Source organism: Salvelinus namaycush, unplaced genomic scaffold (assembly GCF_016432855.1).
Source record: "Salvelinus namaycush isolate Seneca unplaced genomic scaffold, SaNama_1.0 Scaffold455, whole genome shotgun sequence".
NCBI classification, from domain to species: Eukaryota; Metazoa; Chordata; class Actinopteri; order Salmoniformes; family Salmonidae; genus Salvelinus; species Salvelinus namaycush.
In genome coordinates, this window is record NW_024061148.1 from 56,030 (window position 1) to 78,165 (window position 22,136).

Genomic DNA, 22,136 nt, shown 5'->3' on the forward strand with positions numbered 1-22,136 from the left:
TGGTCCCCCAACCAGTCCTCTAGTACCATAGCAGGAGAGAGTGGTGGTACCCCCAACCAGTCCTCTAGTACCATAGCAGGAGAGAGTGGTGGTACCCCCAACCAGTCCTCTAGTACCATAGCAGGAGAGAGAGGTGGTCCCCCAACCAGTCCTCTAGTACCATAGCAGGAGAGAGTGGTGGTACCCCCAACCAGTCCTCTAGTACCATAGCAGGAGAGAGTGGTGGTACCCCCAACCAGTCCTCTAGTACCATAGCAGGAGAGAGTGGTGGTCCCCCAACCAGTCCTCTAGTACCATAGCAGGAGAGAGTGGTGGTCCCCCAACCAGTCCTCTAGTATCTGGGTTGCACATGTTTTCTCTAGTCCAGCAATAGTATCCCTGATTAAATTATTGACAGAGTTGTGATAGTGTTTAGGCAGTATTCCTCTGGGGTTCCTATATCAGTATCGTCCTCTGGGGTTCCTATATCAGTATCATGCTCTGTCCTCTGGGGTTCCTATATCAGTATCGTCCTCTGGGGTTCCTATATCAGTATCGTGCTCTGTCCTCTGGAGTTCCTATATCAGTATCGTCCTCTGGGGTTCCTATATCAGTATCGTGCTCTGGGGTTCCTATATCAGTATCGTCCTCTGGGGTTCCTATATCAGTATCGTGCTCTGTCCTCTGGGGTTCCTATATCAGTATCGTCCTCTGGGGTTCCTATATCAGTATCATGCTCTGTCCTCTGGGGTCCCTATATCAGTATCGTGCTCTGTCCTCTGGGGTTCCTATATCAGTATCGTCCTCTGGGGTTCCTATATCAGTATCGTGCTCTGGGGTTCCTATATCAGTATCGTCCTCTGGGGTTCCTATATCAGTATCGTCCTCTGGGGTTCCTATATCAGTATCGTGCTCTGGGGTTCCTATATCAGTATCGTCCTCTGGGGTTCCTATATCAGTATCGTCCTCTGGGGTTCCTATATCAGTATCATGCTCTGTCCTCTGGGGTTCCTATATCAGTATCATGCTCTGTCCCCTGGGGTTCCTATATCAGTATCGTCCTCTGGGGTTCCTATATCAGTATCGTGCTCTGTCCTCTGGGGTTCCTATATCAGTATCATGCACTGTCCTCTGGGGTTCCTATATCAGTATCGTCCTCTGGGGTTCCTATATCAGTATCGTCCTCTGGGGTTCCTATATCAGTATCATGCTCTGTCCTCTGGGGTTCCTATATCAGTATCATGCACTGTCCTCTGGGGTTCCTATATCAGTATCGTCCTCTGGGGTTCCTATATCAGTATCGTCCTCTGGGGTTCCTATATCAGTATCGTGCTCTGTCCTCTGGGGTTCCTATATCAGTATCATGCTCTGTCCTCTGGGGTTCCTATATCAGTATCGTCCTCTGGGGTTCCTATATCAGTATCGTCCTCTGGGGTTCCTATATCAGTATCATGCTCTGTCCTCTGGGGTTCCTATATCAGTATCGTCCTCTGGGGTTCCTATATCAGTATCATGCTCTGTCCTCTGGGGTTCCTATATCAGTATCGTCCTCTGGGGTTCCTATATCCGTATCGTCCTCTGGGGTTCCTATATCAGTATCGTCCTCTGGGGTTCCTATATCAGTATCGTCCTCTGGGGTTCCTATATCAGTATCGTCCTCTGGGGTTCCTATATCAGTATCGTCCTCTGGGGTTCCTATATCAGTATCATGCTCTGGGGTTCCTATATCAGTATCATGCTCTGGGGTTCCTATATCAGTATCGTCCTCTGGGGTTCCTATATCAGTATCGTCCTCTGGGGTTCCTATATCAGTATCGTCCTCTGGGGTTCCTATATCAGTATCGTCCTCTGGGGTTCCTATATCAGTATCATGCTCTGTCCTCTGGGGTTCCTATATCAGTATCGTCCTCTGGGGTTCCTATATCAGTATCGTCCTCTGGGGTTCCTATATCAGTATCATCCTCTGTCCTCTGGGGTTCCTATATCAGTATCGTCCTCTGGGGTTCCTATATCAGTATCGTCCTCTGGGGTTCCTATATCAGTATCATGCTCTGTCCTCTGGGGTTCCTATATCAGTATCGTCCTCTGGGGTTCCTATATCAGTATCATGCTCTGTCCTCTGGGGTTCCTATATCAGTATCATGCTCTGTCCTCTGGGGTTCCTATATCAGTATCGTCCTCTGGGGTTCCTATATCAGTATCATGCTCTGTCCTCTGGGGTTCCTATATCAGTATCGTCCTCTGGGGTTCCTATATCAGTATCATGCTCTGTCCTCTGGGGTTCCTATATAAGTATCATGCTCTGTCCTCTGGGGTTCCTATATCAGTATCGTCCTCTGGGGTTCCTATATCAGTATCGTCCTCTGGGGTTCCTATATCAGTATCGTCCTCTGGGGTTCCTATATCAGTATCGTCCTCTGGGGTTCCTATATCAGTATCATGCTCTGTCCTCTGGGGTTCCTATATCAGTATCGTCCTCTGGGGTTCCTATATCAGTATCGTCCTCTGGGGTTCCTATATCAGTATCATCCTCTGTCCTCTGGGGTTCCTATATCAGTATCGTCCTCTGGGGTTCCTATATCAGTATCATGCTCTGTCCTCTGGGGTTCCTATATCAGTATCATGCTCTGTCCTCTGGGGTTCCTATATCAGTATCGTGCTCTGTCCTCTGGGGTTCCTATATCAGTATCATGCTCTGTCCTCTGGGGTTCCTATATCAGTATCATGCTCTGTCCTCTGGGGTTCCTATATCAGTATCGTCCTCTGGGGTTCCTATATCAGTATCATGCTCTGTCCTCTGGGGTTCCTATATCAGTATCGTCCTCTGGGGTTCCTATATCAGTATCGTCCTCTGGGGTTCCTATATCAGTATCGTCCTCTGGGGTTCCTATATCAGTATCGTCCTCTGGGGTTCCTATATCAGTATCGTCCTCTGGGGTTCCTATATCTGTTCCGTGCTCTGTCCTCTGGGGTTCCTATATCTGTATCGTCCTCTGGGGTTCCTATATCAGTATCGTCCTCTGGGGTTCCTATATCAGTATCGTCCTCTGGGGTTCCTATATCAGTATCGTCCTCTGGGGTTCCTATATCCGTATCGTCCTCTGGGGTTCCTATATCAGTATCGTCCTCTGGGGTTCCTATATCAGTATCGTCCTCTGGGGTTCCTATATCAGTATCGTCCTCTGGGGTTCCTATATCAGTATCGTCCTCTGGGGTTCCTATATCAGTATCATGCTCTGGGGTTCCTATATCAGTATCATGCTCTGGGGTTCCTATATCAGTATCGTCCTCTGGGGTTCCTATATCAGTATCGTCCTCTGGGGTTCCTATATCAGTATCGTCCTCTGGGGTTCCTATATCAGTATCATGCTCTGTCCTCTGGGGTTCCTATATCAGTATCGTCCTCTGGGGTTCCTATATCAGTATCGTCCTCTGGGGTTCCTATATCAGTATCGTCCTCTGGGGTTCCTATATCAGTATCATCCTCTGTCCTCTGGGGTTCCTATATCAGTATCGTCCTCTGGGGTTCCTATATCAGTATCGTCCTCTGGGGTTCCTATATCAGTATCATGCTCTGTCCTCTGGGGTTCCTATATCAGTATCGTCCTCTGGGGTTCCTATATCAGTATCATGCTCTGTCCTCTGGGGTTCCTATATCAGTATCATGCTCTGTCCTCTGGGGTTCCTATATCAGTATCGTCCTCTGGGGTTCCTATATCAGTATCATGCTCTGTCCTCTGGGGTTCCTATATCAGTATCGTCCTCTGGGGTTCCTATATCAGTATCATGCTCTGTCCTCTGGGGTTCCTATATAAGTATCATGCTCTGTCCTCTGGGGTTCCTATATCAGTATCGTCCTCTGGGGTTCCTATATCAGTATCGTCCTCTGGGGTTCCTATATCAGTATCGTCCTCTGGGGTTCCTATATCAGTATCGTCCTCTGGGGTTCCTATATCAGTATCATGCTCTGTCCTCTGGGGTTCCTATATCAGTATCGTCCTCTGGGGTTCCTATATCAGTATCGTCCTCTGGGGTTCCTATATCAGTATCATCCTCTGTCCTCTGGGGTTCCTATATCAGTATCGTCCTCTGGGGTTCCTATATCAGTATCATGCTCTGTCCTCTGGGGTTCCTATATCAGTATCATGCTCTGTCCTCTGGGGTTCCTATATCAGTATCGTGCTCTGTCCTCTGGGGTTCCTATATCAGTATCATGCTCTGTCCTCTGGGGTTCCTATATCAGTATCATGCTCTGTCCTCTGGGGTTCCTATATCAGTATCGTCCTCTGGGGTTCCTATATCAGTATCATGCTCTGTCCTCTGGGGTTCCTATATCAGTATCGTCCTCTGGGGTTCCTATATCAGTATCGTCCTCTGGGGTTCCTATATCAGTATCGTCCTCTGGGGTTCCTATATCAGTATCGTCCTCTGGGGTTCCTATATCAGTATCGTCCTCTGGGGTTCCTATATCTGTATCGTCCTCTGGGGTTCCTATATCTGTTCCGTGCTCTGTCCTCTGGGGTTCCTATATCTGTATCGTCCTCTGGGGTTCCTATATCTGTTCCGTGCTCTGTCCTCTGGGGTTCCTATATCAGTATCGTCCTCTGGGGTTCCTATATCCGTATCGTCCTCTGGGGTTCCTATATCAGTATCATCCTCTGGGGTTCCTATATCTGTATCGTCCTCTGGGGTTCCTATATCTGTTCCGTGCTCTGTCCTCTGGGGTTCCTATATCTGTTCCGTGCTCTGTCTGTAGCTGGAGTCCTATATCTGTTCCGTGCTCTGTCTGTAGCTGGAGTGTTATATCTGTTCCGTGCTCTGTCTGTAGCTGGAGTCCTATATCTGTTCCGTGCTCTGGGGTTCCTATATCTGTTCCGTGCTCTGTCTGTAGCTGGAGTGTTATATCTGTTCCGTGCTCTGTCTGTAGCTAGAGTCCTATATCTGTTCCGTGCTCTGGGGTTCCTATATCTGTTCCGTGCTCTGTCTGTAGCTGGAGTGTTATATCTGTTCCGTGCTCTGTCTGTAGCTAGAGTCCTATATCTGTTCCGTGCTCTGGGGTTCCTATATCTGTTCCGTGCTCTGTCTGTAGCTGGAGTGTTATATCTGTTCCGTGCTCTGTCTGTAGCTGGAGTGTTATATCTGTTCCGTGCTCTGTCTGTAGCTGGAGTGTTATATCTGTTCCGTGCTCTGTCTGTAGCTGGAGTGTTATATCTGTTCCGTGCTCTGTCTGTAGCTGGAGTGTTATATCTGTTCCGTGCTCTGTCTGTAGCTGGAGTGTTATATCTGTTCCGTGCTCTGTCTGTAGCTGGAGTGTTATATCTGTTCCGTGCTCTGTCTGTAGCTGGAGTGTTATATCTGTTCCGTGCTCTGTCTGTAGCTGGAGTGTTATATCTGTTCCGTGCTCTGTCTGTAGCTGGAGTGTTATATCTGTTCCGTGCTCTGTCTGTAGCTGGAGTGTTTGACAGATGTTTGGAGCTACACATGGAAACATTCCTCCACTACTCCCCAGTCAGCCTAACCCTGACCCGCTGAACACCAGGATGATTTAATGGATGAAGTCATCTTTGAGCAACAAAACATCATGCTATGTGGCTGGAAAAACCTTTTTCCTCTCCTCCTCTCCTCTCTTCTCCTCCCCTCTCCTCCTCTTCCTTCTCCTCCCCTCCCCTCTCTTCTCCTCTCTTCTCCTCCCCTCCCTTCTCCTCCCCTCTCCTCTCTTCTCCTCCCATCTCCTCTCCTCTCTTCCTCTCGTCCTTATTGTATTTATGATAACCATTATTATTCCAGGAGCTCTTGGGCTCCCGAGTGGTGCAGCGGTCTAAGGCACTGCATCTTAGTGCTTCAGGAGTCACTACAGACACCCTGGTTCGAATCCAGGCTCCAGCCGTGATTGGGAGTCCCATAGGGGGTCGCACAATTGGCCCAGCTTCGTCCAGGTTTGGCCAGTGTAGGCTGTCATTGTAAATAAGAATTTGTTCTTAACCTTTCTGGCTAGCGACCCACCTCAACAGCATCCGGTGAAATTGCAGAGCGCCAAATTCAAAATACAGAAATAGTCATAATAAACATTCATAAAAAATAAATTAATCCAGCAGCTTTGTCAGATTTCAAAAAGGCTTTACGCCCGAAAGCATACTATGCGATTAATTGAGGACAGCGCCCCGCTTACAAAACCATACAAACATTTTACAACCAAGTAAAGGAATTACAAAAGTCAGAAATAGCGATAAAATTAATCACTTACCTTTGAAGATCTTCATATGGTTGCAGTCACAAGAGTCCCAGCTACACAATAAATGTTTGTTTTGTTTGATAAAGTCCCTCTTTATATCCCAAAAACTCAGTTTTGTTGGCGCGTTTTGTTCAGTAATCCACTGGCACAAAGGCGGTCAAAACATGCAGACGAATACATCCTAATAGTACCGGTAAAGTTCGTTGAAACATGTCAAACGATGTTTATAATTAATCATCAAGTTGTCAATTGTCTAAATAATCGATAATATTTAAACCGGACAATAGCGTATTCAATAGAAAGGAAAAACAACGAAGGGCCCACAAACCAGCTCTGCATTCTTCCTCAGTCCACTGACAGAAAGGTCTCTTTCTTCTTCATTTTTTAGAAAACAAGCCTGAAACAATGTCTAAAGACTGTTGACATCTAGTGGAAGCCATAGTTGTTTCTATTAGACAGGAACTCTCTAGCTGTTTTCTACTAGACAGGAACTCTAGCTGTTTTCTACTAGACAGGAACTCTCTACCTGTTTTCTACTAGACAGGAACTCTCTACCTGTTTTCTACGAGACAGGAACTCTCTACCTGTTTTCTACTAGACAGGAACTCTCTACCTGTTTTCTACGAGACAGGAACTCTCTACCTGTTTTCTACTAGACAGGAACTCTCTACCTGTTTTCTACAAGACAGGAACTCTCTAGCTGTTTTCTACTAGACAGGAACTCTACCTGTTTTCTACGAGACAGGAACTCTCTACCTGTTTTCTACTAGACAGGAACTCTCTAGCTGTTTTCTACTAGACAGGAACTCTACCTGTTTTCTACTAGACAGGAACTCTACCTGTTTTCTACGAGACAGGAACTCTCTACCTGTTTTCTACGAGACAGGAACTCTCTACCTGTTTTCTACGAGACAGGAACTCTACCTGTTTTCTACGAGACAGGAACTCTCTAGTTGTTTTCTACGAGACAGGAACTCTCTAGCTGTTTTCTACGAGACAGGAACTCTCTAGCTGTTTTCTATTAGACAGGAACTCTCTACCTGTTTTCTACTAGACAGGAACTCTCTAGCTGTTTTCTACGAGACAGGAACTCTCTACCTGTTTTCTATTAGACAGGAACTCTCTAGTTGTTTCTACTAGACAGGAACTCTCTAGCTGTTTTCTACGAGACAGGAACTCTCTACCTGTTTTCTACGAGACAGGAACTCTCTAGCTGTTTTCTACGAGACAGGAACTCTCTAGCTGTTTTCTACTAGACAGGAACTCTCTAGCTGTTTTCTACTAGACAGGAACTCTCTAGCTGTTTTCTACGAGACAGGAACTCTCTAGCTGTTTTCTACGAGACAGGAACTCTCTACCTGTTTTCTACTAGACAAGAACTCTACCTGTTTTCTACGAGACAGGAACTCTCTAGTTGTTTCTACTAGACAGGAACTCTCTAGCTGTTTTCTACGAGACAGGAACTCTCTACCTGTTTTCTACGAGACAGGAACTCTCTACCTGTTTTCTACGAGACAGGAACTCTCTAGCTGTTTTCTACTAGACAGGAACTCTACCTGTTTTCTACGAGACAGGAACTCTCTACCTGTTTTCTACTAGACAGGAACTCTCTAGCTGTTTTCTACGAGACAGGAACTCTCTACCTGTTTTCTACTAGACAGGAACTCTAGCTGTTTTCTACTAGACAGGAACTCTCTACCTGTTTTCTACTAGACAGGAACTCTCTACCTGTTTTCTACTAGACAGGAACTCTCTACCTGTTTTCTACTAGACAGGAACTCTCTAGCTGTTTTCTACGAGACAGGAACTCTCTAGCTGTTTTCTACTAGACAGGAACTCTCTACCTGTTTTCTACGAGACAGGAACTCTCTAGCTGTTTTCTACGAGACAGGAACTCTCTAGCTGTTTTCTACTAGACAGGAACTCTCTACCTGTTTTCTACTAGACAGGAACTCTCTAGCTGTTTTCTACTAGACAGGAACTCTACCTGTTTTCTACGAGACAGGAACTCTCTACCTGTTTTCTACTAGACAGGAACTCTCTAGCTGTTTTCTACTAGACAGGAACTCTCTACCTGTTTTCTACTAGACAGGAACTCTCTAGCTGTTTTCTACGAGACAGGAACTCTCTAGCTGTTTTCTACTAGACAGGAACTCTACCTGTTTTCTACTAGACAGGAACTCTAGCTGTTTTCTACGAGACAGGAACTCTCTAGCTGTTTTCTACGAGACAGGAACTCTCTAGCTGTTTTCTACTAGACAGGAACTCTCTACCTGTTTTCTACGAGACAGGAACTCTAGCTGTTTTCTACGAGACAGGAACTCTCTAGCTGTTTTCTACGAGACAGGAACTCTCTAGCTGTTTTCTACAAGACAGGAACTCTCTAGCTGTTTTCTACGAGACAGGAACTCTCTACCTGTTTTCTACGAGACAGGAACTCTCTAGCTGTTTTCTACTAGACAGGAACTCTCTACCTGTTTTCTACGAGACAGGAACTCTAGCTGTTTTCTACTAGACAGGAACTCTCTAGCTGTTTTCTACGAGACAGGAACTCTCTACCTGTTTTCTACGAGACAGGAACTCTACCTGTTTTCTACGAGACAGGAACTCTCTAGCTGTTTTCTACGAGACAGGAACTCTCTACCTGTTTTCTACGAGACAGGAACTCTCTAGCTGTTTTCTACAAGACAGGAACTCTCTAGCTGTTTTCTACGAGACAGGAACTCTCTACCTGTTTTCTACGAGACAGGAACTCTCTAGCTGTTTTCTACTAGACAGGAACTCTCTACCTGTTTTCTACGAGACAGGAACTCTAGCTGTTTTCTAAGCCTCAATGTCAGGAGTTATTATGGTACATCACTAAGCCTCAATGTCAGGAGTTATTATGGGACATCACTAAGCCTCAATGTCAGGAGTTATTATGGGACATCACTAAGCCTCAATGTCAGGAGTTATTATGGGACATCACTAAGCCTCAATGTCAGGAGTTATTATGGGACATCACTAAGCCTCGATGTCAGGAGTTATTATGGGACATCACTAAGCCTCAATGTCAGGAGTTATTATGGGACATCACTAAGCCTCGATGTCAGGAGTTATTATGGGACATCACTAAGCCTCAATGTCAGGAGTTATTATGGGACATCACTAAGCCTCGATGTCAGGAGTTATTATGGGACATCACTAAGCCTCAATGTCAGGAGTTATTATGGGACATCACTAAGCCTCAATGTCAGGAGTTATTATGGGACAGCACTAAGCCTCAATGTCAGGAGTTATTATGGGACATCACTAAGCCTCAATGTCAGGAGTTATTATGGGACATCACTAAGCCTCAATGTCAGGAGTTATTATGGGACATCACTAAGCCTCAATGTCAGGAGTTATTATGGGACATCACTAAGCCTCAATGTCAGGAGTTATTATGGGACATCACTAAGCCTCAATGTCAGGAGTTATTATGGGACATCACTAAGCCTCAATGTCAGGAGTTATTATGGGACATCACTAAGCCTCGATGTCAGGAGTTATTATGGGACATCACTAAGCCTCAATGTCAGGAGTTATTATGGGACATCACTAAGCCTCAATGTCAGGAGTTATTATGGGACAGCACTAAGCCTCAATGTCAGGAGTTATTATGGGACATCACTAAGCCTCAATGTCAGGAGTTATTATGGGACAGCACTAAGCCTCAATGTCAGGAGTTATTATGGGACATCACTAAGCCTCAATGTCAGGAGTTATTATGGGACATCACTAAGCCTCAATGTCAGGAGTTATTATGGGACATCACTAAGCCTCAATGTCAGGAGTTATTATGGGACATCACTAAGCCTCGATGTCAGGAGTTATTATGGGACATCACTAAGCCTCAATGTCAGGAGTTATTATGGGACATCACTAAGCCTCAATGTCAGGAGTTATTATGGGACATCACTAAGCCTCAATGTCAGGAGTTATTATGGGACATCACTAAGCCTCAATGTCAGGAGTTATTATGGGACATCACTAAGCCTCAATGTCAGGAGTTATTATGGGACATCACTAAGCCTCGATGTCAGGAGTTATTATGGGACATCACTAAGCCTCAATGTCAGGAGTTATTATGGGACATCACTAAGCCTCAATGTCAGGAGTTATTATGGGACATCACTAAGCCTCAATGTCAGGAGTTATTATGGGACATCACTAAGCCTCAATGTCAGGAGTTATTATGGGACATCACTAAGCCTCAATGTCAGGAGTTATTATGGGACAGCACTAAGCCTCAATGTCAGGAGTTATTATGGGACATCACTAAGCCTCAATGTCAGGAGTTATTATGGGACATCACTAAGCCTCAATGTCAGGAGTTATTATGGGACATCACTAAGCCTCAATGTCAGGAGTTATTATGGGACATCACTAAGCCTCAATGTCAGGAGTTATTATGGGACATCACTAAGCCTCAATGTCAGGAGTTATTATGGGACATCACTAAGCCTCAATGTCAGGAGTTATTATGGGACATCACTAAGCCTCAATGTCAGGAGTTATTATGGGACATCACTAAGCCTCAATGTCAGGAGTTATTATGGGACATCACTAAGCCTCAATGTCAGGAGTTATTATGGGACATCACTAAGCCTCAATGTCAGGAGTTATTATGGGACATCACTAAGCCTCAATGTCAGGAGTTATTATGGGACATCACTAAGCCTCAATGTCAGGAGTTATTATGGGACATCACTAAGCCTCAATGTCAGGAGTTATTATGGGACATCACTAAGCCTCAATGTCAGGAGTTATTATGGGACATCACTAAGCCTCAATGTCAGGAGTTATTATGGGACATCACTAAGCCTCGATGTCAGGAGTTATTATGGGACATCACTAAGCCTCGATGTCAGGAGTTATTATGGGACATCACTAAGCCTCAATGTCAGGAGTTATTATGGGACATCATTAAGCCTCGATGTCAGGAGTTATTATGGGACATCACTAAGCCTCAATGTCAGGAGTTATTATGGGACGTCACTAAGCCTCAATGTCAGGAGTTATTATGGGACGTCACTAAGCCTCAATGTCAGGAGTTATTATGGGACGTCACTAAGCCTCGATGTCAGGAGTTATTATGGGACGTCACTAAGCCTCAATGTCAGGAGTTATTATGGGACGTCACTAAGCCTCGATGTCAGGAGTTATTATGGGACGTCACTAAGCCTCAATGTCAGGAGTTATTATGGGACATCACTAAGCCTCAATGTCAGGAGTTATTATGGGACATCACTAAGCCTCAATGTCAGGAGTTATGGGACATCACTAAGCCTCAATGTCAGGAGTTATTATGGGACATCACTAAGCCTCAATGTCAGGAGTTATTATGGGACATCACTAAGCCTCAATGTCAGGAGTTATTATGGGACATCACTAAGCCTCAATGTCAGGAGTTATTATGGGACATCACTAAGCCTCAATGTCAGGAGTTATTATGGGACATCACTAAGCCTCAATGTCAGGAGTTATTATGGGACATCACTAAGCCTCAATGTCAGGAGTTATTATGGGACATCACTAAGCCTCAATGTCAGGAGTTATTATGGGACATCACTAAGCCTCAATGTCAGGAGTTATTATGGGACATCACTAAGCCTCAATGTCAGGAGTTATTATGGGACATCACTAAGCCTCAATGTCAGGAGTTATTATGGGACATCACTAAGCCTCAATGTCAGGAGTTATTATGGGACATCACTAAGCCTCGATGTCAGGAGTTATTATGGGACATCACTAAGCCTCGATGTCAGGAGTTATTATGGGACATCACTAAGCCTCGATGTCAGGAGTTATTATGGGACATCACTAAGCCTCGATGTCAGGAGTTATTATGGGACATCACTAAGCCTCGATGTCAGGAGTTATTATGGGACATCACTAAGCCTCAATGTCAGGAGTTATTATGGGACATCACTAAGCCTCAATGTCAGGAGTTATTATGGGACATCACTAAGCCTCAATGTCAGGAGTTATTATGGGACATCACTAAGCCTCAATGTCAGGAGTTATTATGGGACATCACTAAGCCTCAATGTCAGGAGTTATTATGGGACATCACTAAGCCTCAATGTCAGGAGTTATTATGGGACATCACTAAGCCTCAATGTCAGGAGTTATTATGGGACATCACTAAGCCTCAATGTCAGGAGTTATTATGGGACATCACTAAGCCTCAATGTCAGGAGTTATTATGGGACATCACTAAGCCTCAATGTCAGGAGTTATTATGGGACATCACTAAGCCTCAATGTCAGGAGTTATTATGGGACATCACTAAGCCTCAATGTCAGGAGTTATTATGGGACATCACTAAGCCTCAATGTCAGGAGTTATTATGGGACATCACTAAGCCTCAATGTCAGGAGTTATTATGGGACATCACTAAGCCTCAATGTCAGGAGTTATTATGGGACATCACTAAGCCTCAATGTCAGGAGTTATTATGGGACATCACTAAGCCTCAATGTCAGGAGTTATTATGGGACATCACTAAGCCTCAATGTCAGGAGTTATTATGGGACATCACTAAGCCTCAATGTCAGGAGTTATTATGGGACATCACTAAGCCTCAATGTCAGGAGTTATTATGGGACATCACTAAGCCTCAATGTCAGGAGTTATTATGGGACATCACTAAGCCTCGATGTCAGGAGTTATTATGGGACATCACTAAGCCTCGATGTCAGGAGTTATTATGGGACATCACTAAGCCTCGATGTCAGGAGTTATTATGGGACATCACTAAGCCTCAATGTCAGGAGTTATTATGGGACGTCATTAAGCCTCGATGTCAGGAGTTATTATGGGACATCACTAAGCCTCAATGTCAGGAGTTATTATGGGACGTCACTAAGCCTCAATGTCAGGAGTTATTATGGGACGTCACTAAGCCTCAATGTCAGGAGTTATTATGGGACGTCACTAAGCCTCGATGTCAGGAGTTATTATGGGACGTCACTAAGCCTCGATGTCAGGAGTTATTATGGGACGTCACTAAGCCTCGATGTCAGGAGTTATTATGGGACGTCACTAAGCCTCGATGTCAGGAGTTATTATGGGACATCACTAAGCCTCAATGTCAGGAGTTATTATGGGACATCACTAAGCCTCAATGTCAGGAGTTATGGGACATCACTAAGCCTCAATGTCAGGAGTTATTATGGGACATCACTAAGCCTCAATGTCAGGAGTTATTATGGGACATCACTAAGCCTCAATGTCAGGAGTTATTATGGGACATCACTAAGCCTCAATGTCAGGAGTTATTATGGGACATCACTAAGCCTCAATGTCAGGAGTTATTATGGGACATCACTAAGCCTCAATGTCAGGAGTTATTATGGGACATCACTAAGCCTCAATGTCAGGAGTTATTATGGGACATCACTAAGCCTCAATGTCAGGAGTTATTATGGGACATCACTAAGCCTCAATGTCAGGAGTTATTATGGGACATCACTAAGCCTCAATGTCAGGAGTTATTATGGGACATCACTAAGCCTCAATGTCAGGAGTTATTATGGGACATCACTAAGCCTCAATGTCAGGAGTTATTATGGGACATCACTAAGCCTCAATGTCAGGAGTTATTATGGGACATCACTAAGCCTCGATGTCAGGAGTTATTATGGGACATCACTAAGCCTCGATGTCAGGAGTTATTATGGGACATCACTAAGCCTCGATGTCAGGAGTTATTATGGGACATCACTAAGCCTCGATGTCAGGAGTTATTATGGGACATCACTAAGCCTCAATGTCAGGAGTTATTATGGGACATCACTAAGCCTCAATGTCAGGAGTTATTATGGGACATCACTAAGCCTCAATGTCAGGAGTTATTATGGGACATCACTAAGCCTCAATGTCAGGAGTTATTATGGGACATCACTAAGCCTCAATGTCAGGAGTTATTATGGGACATCACTAAGCCTCAATGTCAGGAGTTATTATGGGACATCACTAAGCCTCAATGTCAGGAGTTATTATGGGACATCACTAAGCCTCAATGTCAGGAGTTATTATGGGACATCACTAAGCCTCAATGTCAGGAGTTATTATGGGACATCACTAAGCCTCAATGTCAGGAGTTATTATGGGACATCACTAAGCCTCAATGTCAGGAGTTATTATGGGACATCACTAAGCCTCAATGTCAGGAGTTATTATGGGACATCACTAAGCCTCAATGTCAGGAGTTATTATGGGACATCACTAAGCCTCGATGTCAGGAGTTATTATGGGACATCACTAAGCCTCAATGTCAGGAGTTATTATGGGACATCACTAAGCCTCAATGTCAGGAGTTATTATGGGACATCACTAAGCCTCAATGTCAGGAGTTATTATGGGACATCACTAAGCCTCAATGTCAGGAGTTATTATGGGACATCACTAAGCCTCAATGTCAGGAGTTATTATGGGACATCACTAAGCCTCAATGTCAGGAGTTATTATGGGACGTCACTAAGCCTCGATGTCAGGAGTTATTATGGGACGTCACTAAGCCTCAATGTCAGGAGTTATTATGGGACATCACTAAGCCTCAATGTCAGGAGTTATTATGGGACATCACTAAGCCTCAATGTCAGGAGTTATTATGGGACATCACTAAGCCTCAATGTCAGGAGTTATGATACAACACTGAGCTCTGTGACTAATAACTGGGCACAGTTGGATGTTTAAGACTCGTGGTTATGATGTGTTGGTGCTATGCTGTGGGGTGAGAGAGAAGTCATTGGTGTTGGTGAACAGCCAATAGGCCTGGATGATTTGGTCTGATATTAAACTTTAACCTCTCTAGGGGATGTGGGACGGTACCACCTGGCCAACATCCGGTGAAATTGCAGAGCGCCAAACTCAAAAACAGAAATACCCATTATAAAAATTCATAAAACATACAAGTGTTATACATCGGTTTAAAGATGAACTTCTTGTTAATCCAACCACGGTGTCAGATTTCAAAAAGGCTTTACGGGGAAAGCATACCATGCGATTATCTGAGAACAGCGCCCAGCAGACAAATCATTACAAACAGTTACCAGCCAAGTAGAGGAGTTACACAAGTCAGAAATAGCGATAAAATGTATCACTTACCTTTGATGATCTTCATATGGTTGCACTCACAAGACTCCCATTTACTCAATAAATGTTTGTTTTGTTCGATAAAGTCCCTCTTTATATCCATAAACCTCCGTTTTGTTTGCGTGTTTTGTTCAGTAATCCACAGGCTCAAAGGCAGTCACAACAAGCAGACTAAAAATCCAAAAAGTATCAGTAGAGTTTGTAGAAACATGTCAAACAATGTTTTTAATCAATCCTCGGGTTGTTTTTAGTCATAATAATCAATAATATTTCGACCGGACAAAAGCTTCGTCAATATAAAAGGAAAACAAGAAAGGCGCGCTCTCGTTCGCGAGCATCAGAATACAAGCCTGAAACAATTTTTAAAGACTGTTGCCATCTAGTGGAACCCATAGGAAGTGCAATTTGAGTCCTAAGTCAATGGAATCTGTATAGGCAGTCTATGGAAAACTACAAATACTCTATAGGCATTCAATTGAAATAACCACATCAAAAAATCCCACTTCCTGGATACATTTTTCTCAGGTTTTCACCTGTCATATCAGTTCTGTTATACTCACAGACATTATGTTAACAGTTTTAGAAACTTTAGAGTGTTTTCTATCTAAATCTACCAATTATATGCATATCCTAGCTTCTGGGCCTGAATAACAGGCAGTTTACTTTGGGCACGCTTTTCATACAGAAGTGAAAATAGTGCCCCCTACCCTAATGAAGTTAAACTGAGTGTGCAAAGCTGTCATCAAGGCAAAGGGTGGCTACTTTGAAGAATCAAAAACGTGTTTAACACTTTTTTGGTTACTACATAATTCCATGTGTTATTTCATAGTTTTGATGTCTTCACTATTATTCTACAATGTAGAACATTTGACTGGTACTGTATATTTGTATAAAAACCAAGCAGCGTTGTAGTTCTTGACACAAAGCAGTGCGCTTGGCACCTACTACCATACCTGGTATTTTAAAGTGTTGTTTGTTAACAGGTCTAACAGACAGCTGTCAGAGGTGTTTGTCCAGCTGCCGTCCAGGAAAGAGCTGCCAGAGTACTACGAGCTGATCAGGAAACCTGTTGACTTCAAGAAAATCAAGGTACCTAACAACAGATAATACATATTAAACACAGACAGAGGAACCTACCAAAGTGTGACAGACTGATTGTGTGCGTGCGTGTTTGTTTGTTTGTTTGTTTCCAGGAGCGCGTGCGGAGCCACAAGTTCAGGAGTGTGTCTGACCTGGAGAAGGATGTGATGCTGCTCTGTCACAACGCTCAGACCTTTAACCTGGAGGGGTCACAGGTCAGTCACCTCTAACCCTGAACTATATTCCTCACCCTGTCTATGTGTTGTATATCTATGATGTTGCGCCTGTCTATGTATCTAGCTCTATAACATGGTGTGGTTTGTCTATGTGTTGTATATCTATGATATGTATGTTTATGTGTTGTATATCAATGGTGGGTATTTCCATGTTTTGTATAGGATAGGTCTGTCTATGTGTTGTAGATCTATGATGTGCTGCCATTCTAGGTGTTGTAGATACAGTATATGATGTTATGTCTGTCACTGGCTGCGTTCACACAGGCAGACAAATTATGATCTTATTTTCTACAATTGGTCTTTTGACCAATCACATCAGATCTTTTCAAATCTTTGTCAGAGCTGATCTGGATGGTCAAAAGACCCATTATTGAAAAGAATATCAGAATTGGGCTGCATGTCTGAACGCAGCCTATGTGTTGTAGATCTATGATGTTGGTATGTTCTATGTGTTGTAGGTCTACAATGTTACCTCTGTCTATGTGTTGTAAATCTATGATGTTATGCCTGTCTATGTGTTGTAGAGCTATGATGGTCTGTATGTCTATGTGCTGTGTATCTATAATGTCTGTCTATGTGTTGTAGATCTTTGATGTTGTCTGTCTGTTGTAAATCTATCATGTTTTGTCTATGTGTTGTGTATCTATGACATGGTGTCTATGTATTGTAGATCTATGACATTGTGCCTGTCTATGTGATTTAGATGAAATCAAATCAAACTTTATTTATCACATGTGCCGAATACAACAAGTGTAGACCTTAGTGTGAAATGCAGTCTTATGGCTTGGGGGTAGAAGCTGTTAAGGAGCCTTTTGGTCCTAGACATGGTGCTCCGGCACCGCTTGCCGTGCGGTAGCAGAGAAAACAGTCAATGACTTGGGTGACTGGAGTCTCTGACAATTTATGGGCCTTCCTCTGACACCGCCTACTATATAGGTCCTGGATGGCGGGAAGCTTGGCCCCAGTGATGTACTGGGCTGTACACACTACACTCTGTAGTGCCTTACGGTCAGATGCCGAGCAGTTGCCGTACCAGGCGGTGATGCAACCGGTCAGGATGCTCTCGATGGTGCAGCTGTAGAACTTTTTGAGGATCTGGGGACCCATGCCAAATCTTTTCAGTCTCCTGAGGGGGAAAAGGTTTTGTCGTCACGACTGTCTTGGTGTGTTTGGACCATGATAGTTCGTTGGAGATGTGGACACCAAGGAACTTGAAACTCTCGACCCGCTCCACTACAGCCCCGTCGATGTGAATGGGGGCCTGTTCGGGCCCGCCTTCTTCTGTAGTCCACGATCAGCTCCTTTGTCTTGCTCACATTGAGGTAGAGGTTGTTGTCCTGGCTAAACACTGCCAGTTCTCTGACCTCCTTCCTGTTGGCTGTCTCATCGTTGTTGGTGATCAGGCCTACCACTGTTGTGTCGTCAGCAAACTTAATAATGGTGTTGGAGTCATGCCTGGCCGTGCAGTCATGAGTTGAACAGGGAGTACAGGAGGGGACTAAATACACACCCCTGCGGTGCACCAGTGTTGAGGATCAGTGTGGTAGACGTGTTGTTACCTACCCTTACCACCTGGGGGGGGGCGGCCCGTCAGGAAGTCCAGGATCCAGTTGCAGAGGGAGGCGTTTAGTCCCAGGATCCTTAGCTTAGTGATGAGCTTCGTGGCCACTATGGTGTTGAATGACTATGGTGTATTCAATGAACAGCATTCTCACATACAGTTGAAGTCGGAAGTTTACGTACACTTAGGTTGGAGTCATTAAAACTTGTTTTTCAACCACTCCACAAATGTATTGTTAACAAACTAGTTTTTCCAAGTTTATTAGGACATCTACTTTGTGCATGACGCAAGTAATATTTCCAACAATTGTTTACAGAGAGATTATTTCACTTATAATTCACTGTATCACAATTCCAGTGGGTCAGAAGTTTACTTACACTAAGTTGACTGTGCCTTTAAACAGCTTGGAAAATTCCAGAAAATGATGTCATGGCTTTAGTAGCTTCTGATAGGCTAATTGACATCATTTGAATCAATTGGAAGTGTACCTGTTGATGTATTTCAAGGCCTACCTTCAAACTCAGTTCCTCTTTGCATAACATCATGGAAAAATCAAAAGAAATCAGCCAAGACCTCAGAAAAAAAAATTGTAGACCTCCACAAGTCTGGTTCATCCTTGGGAGCAATTTCCAAACTCCTGAAGGTACCACGTTCATCTGTACAAACAATAGTATGCAAGTATAAGGACCATGGGACCATGCATCCATCATACCGCTCAGGAAGGAGATGCGTTCTGTCTCCTAGACATGAACGTACTTTGGTGCGAAAAGTGCAAATCAATCCCAGAACAACAGCAAAGGACCTTATGAAGATGCTGGAGGAAACAGGTGCAAAAGTATCTATATCCACAGTAAAACAAGTCCCTATATCGACATAACCTGAAAGGCCGCTCAGCAAGGAAGAAGCCTCTGCTCCAAAACCGACATAAAAAAGCCAGACTACGGTTTGCAACTGCACATGGGGACAAAGATCGTACTTTTTGGAGAAATGTCCTCTGGTCTGATGAAACAAAAATAGAACTGTTTGGCAATAATGACCAACGTTATGTTTGGACGAAAAAGGGAGAGGCTTGCAAGCCAAAGAACACCATCCCAACCGTGAAGCACGGGGGTGGCAGCATCATGTTGTGGGGGTGCTTTGCTGCAGGAGGGACTGGTGCACTTCACAAAATAGATGGCATCATGAGGTAGGAAAATTATGTAGATATATTGAAGCAACATCTCAAGACATCAGTCAGAAAGTTTTTTAGCTTGGTCGCAAATGGGTCTTCCAAATGGAACAATGACCCCAAGCATACTTCCAAAGTTGTGTCAAAATGCCTTAAGGACTACAAAGTCAAAGTATTGGTGTGGCCGTCACAAAGCCCTGACCTCAGTCCCATAGAACATTTGTGGGCAGAACTGAAAAAGCATGTGCGAGCAAGGAGGCCTACAACCCTGACTCAGTTATACCAGCTCTGTCAGGAGGAATGGGCCAAAATTCACCCAACTTATTGTGGGAAGCTTGTGGAAGGCTACCTGAAACATTTGACCCAAGTAAAACAATTTAAAGGCAATGCTACCAAATACTGATTGAGTGTATGTAAACTTCTGACCTACTGGAATGTGCTGAAATAAATCATTCTCTCTACTATTATTCTGACATTTCACATTCTTACAATTAGGTGGTGATCCTAAATGACCTAAGACAGGGAATTCTTACTCATCAGGATTAAATGTCAGGAATTGTGAAAAACTGAGTGTATGTAAAGCTAAGGTGTATGTAAACTTCTGACTTCAACTATAGGTGTTCCTTTTGTCCAGGTGGGAAAGGGCAGTGTGGAGTGCGATTGAGATTGCGTCATCTGTGGATCTGTTGGGGCGGTATGCAAATTGGTGTGGGTCTAGGGTATCCGGGAGGATGCTGTTGATGTGAGCCATGACCAGCCTTTCAATACACTTCATGGCTACCGACGTGAGTGCCACGGGGCGGTAATCATTTAGGCAGGTTACCTTCGCTTTCTTGGGCACAGGGACTATGGTGGTCTGCTTGAAACATGTAGGTATTACAGACTCAGACAGGGAGAGGTTGAAAATGTCAGTGAAGACACTTGCTAGTTGGTCAGCGCATGCTTTGAGTACACGTTCTGGTAATCCATCTGGTCCCGCGGCTTTGTGAATTTTTACCTGTTCAGAAGTCTTGCTCAAATTGGCTACCAAGAGAATTATCACACAGTCATCCAGAACAGCTGGTGCTCTCGTGCATGCTTCAGTGTTGCTTGCTTCGAAGCGAGCATAAAGGGCAATTAGCTCATCTGGTAGGCTCGCGTCACTGGGCAGCTTGCGTCTGGGTTTCCGTAATAGTATCTATGATGTTATGCCTGTCTGTGTCGTAGATCTATTGTCTGTTTTAAGTGAGAATAGGTATTGGTCTGAAGCTGAAAAAGAAAGGAAATTCATATGAGCACCATAATGCCTAATTCACCCATGCACTTCCAAGGTTTTCCAGATCACAGCTTTGACCTAATACTAGGGATGCACGATATATCGGTGAACATATCGGAATCGGCCGATATTAGCTAAAAATGCCAACATCGGTATCGGCCCGATGTCTAGTTTAACGCCAATGTTAAAAACCTATGTCAAAGCTGCTGTGCGTACCTATATAACGTAGGTACATAACGTAATGACGCCACGTAAAATTTTGCGCTACACGTGCAACACAGCATTCCTAACCTAGCCCACAATGTCTGTTGTGTGGATCAAGCATGCAACAAGTTGAGCAGACATTTGAAAGAGTAAGAAAATTTAAGCAAGACAACTCAAAAGGCAAAATCCATTAAAGCCAAGATAATGGAATTCATTGCCCTTGACAATCAAACGTTCTCTGTCGTGGATGATGTTGGCTTTCGCCGACTGGTCGATCACCAGTACACACTACCAACCTCGCTTTTTTTCAGATGTTTCCCTACCGGAGTTACACACTAGTAGCGTCACTGCTATTAGCTTCACGACATACATACTATGGAACGCCGTTTGGGTCTTTGCGTGTCAAAAAATATACAGTAACACTGTCAAAGCAAACCATACAAACAAGTCTGCAAACAAGCAAACACCGGCCATGAACGATGTGTTTACAATACCGCGTTGGTAATAAAGCATCATTGTTCGACCGCAACTTCTGGGGTAGCTAGCTTTAGCTAGGTACCTAGCTAGCACAATACAACTAGCCTGAAAACAATGACCAGTAGAAACTGCAGTCATTTTCGTTATTCTTAGCAATGATTTAGGAATCCTTGTGAGTAAGTATTAGCTAGGTAGCCACTTGTTGTTCGACTATTGAAATTGAACTTCAGTTCATGAAAATAAATAGCTAGCCAGCTACTTAACCCTGTTGCCCAAAGCTAACGTTATAAGCAGCCAGCTAGCTTCATCTGGCTAGTGAGGCTTGACCGGACCGGGTTATGTGTTGTGAAGCTAGCCACAATAAGGATTAAGCACAATAGTGGAATTTGCGGTTTGCCTTCAAAATAAAAGTATGTCATTGACAGTGATGCAAATTAATTCAAATAGTCTGTGTTGTAGAGATATGACATGGTGTCTGTCTGTGTTGTAGATATGACATGGTGTCTGTCTGTGTTGTAGAGATATGACATGGTGCCTGTCTGTGTTGTAGATATGACATGGTGTCTGTCTGTGTTGTAGATATGACATGGTGTCTGTCTGTGTTGTAGATATGACATGGTGTCTGTCTGTGTTGTAGAGATATGACATGGTGTCTGTCTGTGTTGTAGATATGACATGGTGTCTGTCTGTGTTGTAGATATGACATGGTGCCTGTCTGTGTTGTAGAGATATGACATGGTGTCTGTCTGTGTTGTAGAGATATGACATGGTGTCTGTCTGTGTTGTAGAGCTATGACATGGTGTCTGTCTGTGTTGTAGAG

At 44.0% G+C, this 22,136-nt stretch overlaps 1 protein-coding gene across 5 annotated transcripts in view; it reads left to right on the forward strand.

The window, feature by feature from the left end:
• LOC120041376 (probable global transcription activator SNF2L2) overlaps positions 1-22,136 on the forward strand; it is a 90,076-nt gene that overhangs the window by 47,442 nt on the left and 20,498 nt on the right. For all 5 annotated transcript variants that reach the window (XM_038986329.1, XM_038986330.1, XM_038986328.1 and 2 more), the window contains 2 exons: positions 16,318-16,423; positions 16,528-16,629. In XM_038986329.1, coding sequence (XP_038842257.1) covers positions 16,318-16,423; positions 16,528-16,629 — 208 coding nt within the window. The remainder of the gene's footprint in view (positions 1-16,317; positions 16,424-16,527; positions 16,630-22,136) is intronic.